General features: G+C 36.5%; 1 protein-coding gene across 1 annotated transcript; it reads right to left on the bottom strand.

Annotated features, from left to right (window-relative positions):
• Nucleotides 1-694: 694 nt before the first annotated feature.
• On the bottom strand, nt 695-4,195 carry LOC119677002 (protein suppressor 2 of zeste-like). Its single transcript, XM_038088268.1, has one exon. It carries the CDS (start codon nt 4,193-4,195, stop codon nt 695-697), a length of 3,501 nt encoding a protein of 1,166 aa, XP_037944196.1.
• Nucleotides 4,196-4,736: the final 541 nt, after the last annotated feature.

Below are 4,736 nucleotides of genomic sequence, written 5' to 3'. Positions count from 1 at the left end.
TTACCATAGTGTAAACACTTGCAGTTTTGAAGTGCAAGCACAGTATTTGCCATTAGTATTGTGTTTCATAAGTACTTAAATAGTAATACATTTTTAATATTTTTGCTCGTATATAATACTATCAAATAACTCAAACTAAATACTACCCACAGATTAATTTCTTAATACCAAATAGTAAAAATAATAATCCTACATACTTAGGCAACTCGAATATTTGAGAGGGCGTTCGTCTTGCAAGCAAGCAATCAACTTCTTGAGGAAATATTTAAGAACATAAATACACTGACCCATTAATCTTAATCTTAATCCTTTTATATGCGATACCAATTCAGGAAATGGGAATTAATTTATATTTCTTGCTCTAGGGCACATTAATAAAGCTTAAAACTATATAACAGAGGTTAAATAAACTACAGATAAATACCAAACATTTCGTTAAAGCCTTTTACTGGTTTTACATTTAATTAAAAAAAACATTATAATAATTTTAAGTATAATTATGTAGACACTGATATCTATATCTATATACTGCAGTATGAGATTATTCTATATATATATACAGCTTTTGTATTTTTATTGAGCTTCACATTACTTTCTAGTATTTTTTAATTTATTTATTATTTCATAATTTTATTAATTTTTTTTCACTTTAGCTTAAAAAATAAATAAAGTTTCTTTCACCGAACTCACCTCATCAGACGGAGGAGTTTGTTGTTCCAACTGCAAGGTTTGTGTCTTTGTTGTTGTGATTATTGTTGTTGGTCTCCTTTTGGGTTAATTGCACTACGTCAGCCGTAACACTGATTTTAGGCGTGGTCGTAGCTTCAATTGTCTTCGTCGCTTTCTCCTCTACACTCTTTGTAGGCGATTCGCATTTTATAGTTAAATCGACTGTCTCGTAGCCACTCACTTCACTTAAGACATGCTTTGGCTTAACGGCGTTTACACTGGCTGTATTTACCGCATATGCTGTATTTACCGCTGCTGTAGATTCTTCTATGGCGGCTGCTTTCGCTGCTGAAGCTTCCGCGGCGGCTGCTCTGATATTTAAATTAGCGGCCACTTGATCGATTGTAGTTGGTTTCTTAGTGGGCCGCAAGCTCGAAACCGTAGAGATTTGCGTGGTTGAGCACGCGCTTTTAGTTGGCATAGTTAATGTTGTATTGTTAAGCGGTAACTTTATTTTATCTTCCATACTTGGGGAGCTTAACGCACTTTTGTGCTGATTTGGTGAAGTAGCGGTTGTTGTAGTTGTAGCAGATACCACAGTATCTGCTGCTGTTGTTTGTGTATTAGTTAAAGTTGCTGCTATCGTCGAGACGATAGTGGGTTGATTGCGAAAAGCTAGCGCTGAGGGATTTGGTATATTCCGCACAGAGGCATTTTGCTGTCGTACCACGTATGGTTGTTGTAGTTTTGGTTTGTCATAGAATTGCGTTTTAATTGCAAGTCTTTCCCGGGTTGTGGCAGATTCTGACAGCAACTGCAGATTTTGTAGATCTTCATTCCGTTCATCCATGCTGTTGGACTTTGTTGCAATATTGTTGTTGGCAGAAATATTTTGTTTGATTTTATTCAATGCTGCTTCGAGACTATTGCCTATGTTGTTTTGCACCACTGGTTCAGTCGTTTTGGTCTCGTTTATTTTACCAGCTGACAGGTCAAGTATCTCGACTCCATTATCTTTAGCAGTTGGCCGAAAGTCTCTGAGGCTACTTGTTTTTTTGGATTCAATGCAACCGTTAGTTTTTTTAATCTCATTCGGTTTGTCTATTTCAGCTGTTTTAGTCGGTAACATCAATGGTATAGTATTGTGTAAGTTAACTAAAACTGGAGGCGAGGGATTATAGGAATTATTTATTATGGGTTTAGGTACGTTTAAAGGCGGTGATGGTATTACTGTTGGCGATGTTTTTGCAAGCTTTTGTTGTGCTATCTTCTCTTTTTTAGGATGAGAACCACCAATAGGTGGTTTAGTGAGTCTGTTACCAACCGGAGGACTTAATGGTGTTGGGAGTGGTAACAAATCAACTGTATTGTGACTTGTTGATATACGCACAATTTCTACGGCAGGTTTGCCTTGTCCATGATTTGGAAATGACATCATTGAAGATGGCTGGGTAGTGGTAGTTTTCGATCGTGGTGTTATCGTTACAGCACTTGTACTGCACGGCGCATTGTATATTTTACTGTTGTTCTTAGAGATGTTAATGGGTGTGTGTGTCATTTGTGATGAGTGTCTTTTGGCGCCTTGCCCATATGCAATTGTCATTTGGGAATAAAAAGGCAATTCCGTTGCCTTTGCTGGCAAAGTGGTTACTTTTTCATGATTGCGAGCAAATTGGTTTTGATACTTTACATTTGTAGAGTAGGGGCCATAAGCAGACTTACGCATCAAGCGATCCTGTTCAAGTTTATGCAGTTTGCTAATCGATCCGGAATTAGACTCATCGAGTGAGATTGAGCGTTTTAATTGCATACCAGCTTGCTTATTGGCAGAACTGGCTATTGAGGTAGGGGTTGAAAAGTATTTTTGTGCATTTGGTAGTGGACGTGGCGGATTAGGAACTGCAAATTGTTGTTTTGGTTGCTGCTGTTGTTGAGGTTTCTGATTTATGCCCTTCTTATCAAAGTTTAGTGTATGTAATTTTTGTGCCTTTGGTAGTGTGGCTTGTCCTGGTAAAATTGTTTTCGGATTTGACAAAGCGGGTTTTACTAAAACTGTTTCCTCTTTTGTGGATGAAACGAATGTTGGTTGCTTAATCGATTCAGTTGGGTTTTTAAGAAACGTAGTAGTTTTTGCTTTCAGCGGCCCCAATGTCATTGCGCTGGGCTTGAAGAGGCTGGGTGGTAAGGGTGGCGACGAAGGAATATTAGTTTCTATTATATTTGCAATTGGTTTTGGTAGCAAATTGGTTTCTTTTGCGCCGTTAACCGTGTTATTATTACCGATTACGTCTTTATCTCCAGGTACAGTTTTCTGCTCAGTATTCGTTTTTGTCTTTATGAGATTATTTATGCTCTGAGATTCTTCACAAAGTGCTTTATTTAAGGCTAACATTGAAGAAAACGAATTGGCGGCTCTATTATTATTGCTTTCGCTATGCTTTATTTTATGTACTGGAAACCTTTCAGACTCAGTAGCTGGAGTTTTGAATATATCTGAATCTGCTATCTTCTTACTTTCAGTTTTATGTGCTTTATGATTGGAATGTGCTGCAGTGATTTTGACCTTCATTTTCAGGCTTTCATCTGCAGGTTGCGAAGATATTTCAGCATGAAGTTTTCTTCTTTTGCTCTCTTTGACATCCTTAGAATCTTTTGAATGCTTCTTTTTACGTTTCTTATGCGAAGATGAAGTGAAATCTGCAGAAGTTGCATAATTGAAATTACTGTTCGAGGATGAAGTGGTTGACGAACTTGACGACATTGGTGAGGCATTTGGACTATATTTAAACTTTTCTGTCTGCTCGGCTGTTTCATTTGCAGTCTGCACATCGATTGGCTTTAAACCGATATTTTTGGCATATGTTTCCAAGTCGACCTTATCAGCGATGGGCCGACTATCATCGAACGAGTGCTTGCGATGCTTTACTTTTTTAGTTTCGATAGCTTCGAAACGTGCATCAGCGGATTTTGGTTTTGGAATTGTCAGTTTGGTCTTCAAACTACTCATATCAATTTTCAGTTTTGGTACGTTATGCGATTTTTTTGGTGATTCAGCCTTAATAATTGGTTTTGGGGGCGGGTTCTTTTTACACGCATTTTTCAATTGCGCCAGGGTCTCGTCGTCCTCACTAAGTATGGAGGGTGCGAGTTGCGAATGTGGTATAGTAACCACAATATCACACTTTGTTGCTGATGGATCTGTTTTTGCAGTATTCGTGTCTCTACTGTGTAAGTTTTGAGAGTATTTTCTTGCATTACCCGCTGAATTTGCAGTCGGCGCCACTGTAGTTGTCGTTGAATAATCACTGAAGCGCATATCATTACTGCGCAGGCTTTTGAAATCATGAGTTATGTCCAGTGATGCACTTCCAAAACTAGAACGCTTTGAAGACGCTTTCTTGTGTGCATTTGATTTCTTTGCAACTTTCATGGAGTTTTTGGACTCTTTATTCTTCATTAATTTGGTTTTGCCTGTAGATTTTTTATGTGTTAATTCCAAATTTGTCTTGTCAGTCAGTTCAGTCATCGGTTTCACAAAATGTGATTTTATGTTGGCCGTCTCTACAGGTTTTTGACTACCACACTGAGTTTCTATTGTTAAACATTTTGACTTCTCATTACTGTATAGAAGAATTCTGTAGAGAAATTGCATTGGTGCCTCCTGTAAAGTTTATTTTGAAAATAAAGGAAATATTCGATTTAGAATAGGATTCATATTATAGTTATTATTGAAACTTAAGTTTGATTTCATAAATATATCGATAAAAGTTTATAATACCGATGATTATCATATAAAATAATTGAACAAAAACCAAAGAAAATATTAAAATCAAATGGATTGATAAGGATTATAAAAGGTTTTATAAAAAAACGAACAAACTGAAATAAATGGTTATTATAAAATTGATTTATTGATATAGAATTGATATAAAGAACACATAAGAGAGCCCTTGTAAGTAATCTACTGCATATTGCTGTAAAAAAAATGTATATACCCATTTTCTCTATATTCTTAAACTACATACAGTAGACATTCGATTTAAGGAGTACTCAATATGTTGGGTGAT

The sequence above is a fragment of the Teleopsis dalmanni genome, chromosome 2 (genome assembly GCF_002237135.1).
Source record: "Teleopsis dalmanni isolate 2A chromosome 2, ASM223713v2, whole genome shotgun sequence".
Classification (NCBI taxonomy): domain Eukaryota; kingdom Metazoa; phylum Arthropoda; class Insecta; order Diptera; family Diopsidae; genus Teleopsis; species Teleopsis dalmanni.
The sequence above is the reverse complement of the archived record's forward strand: the minus strand, read 5'-3'. Positions and strand labels throughout refer to the sequence as shown.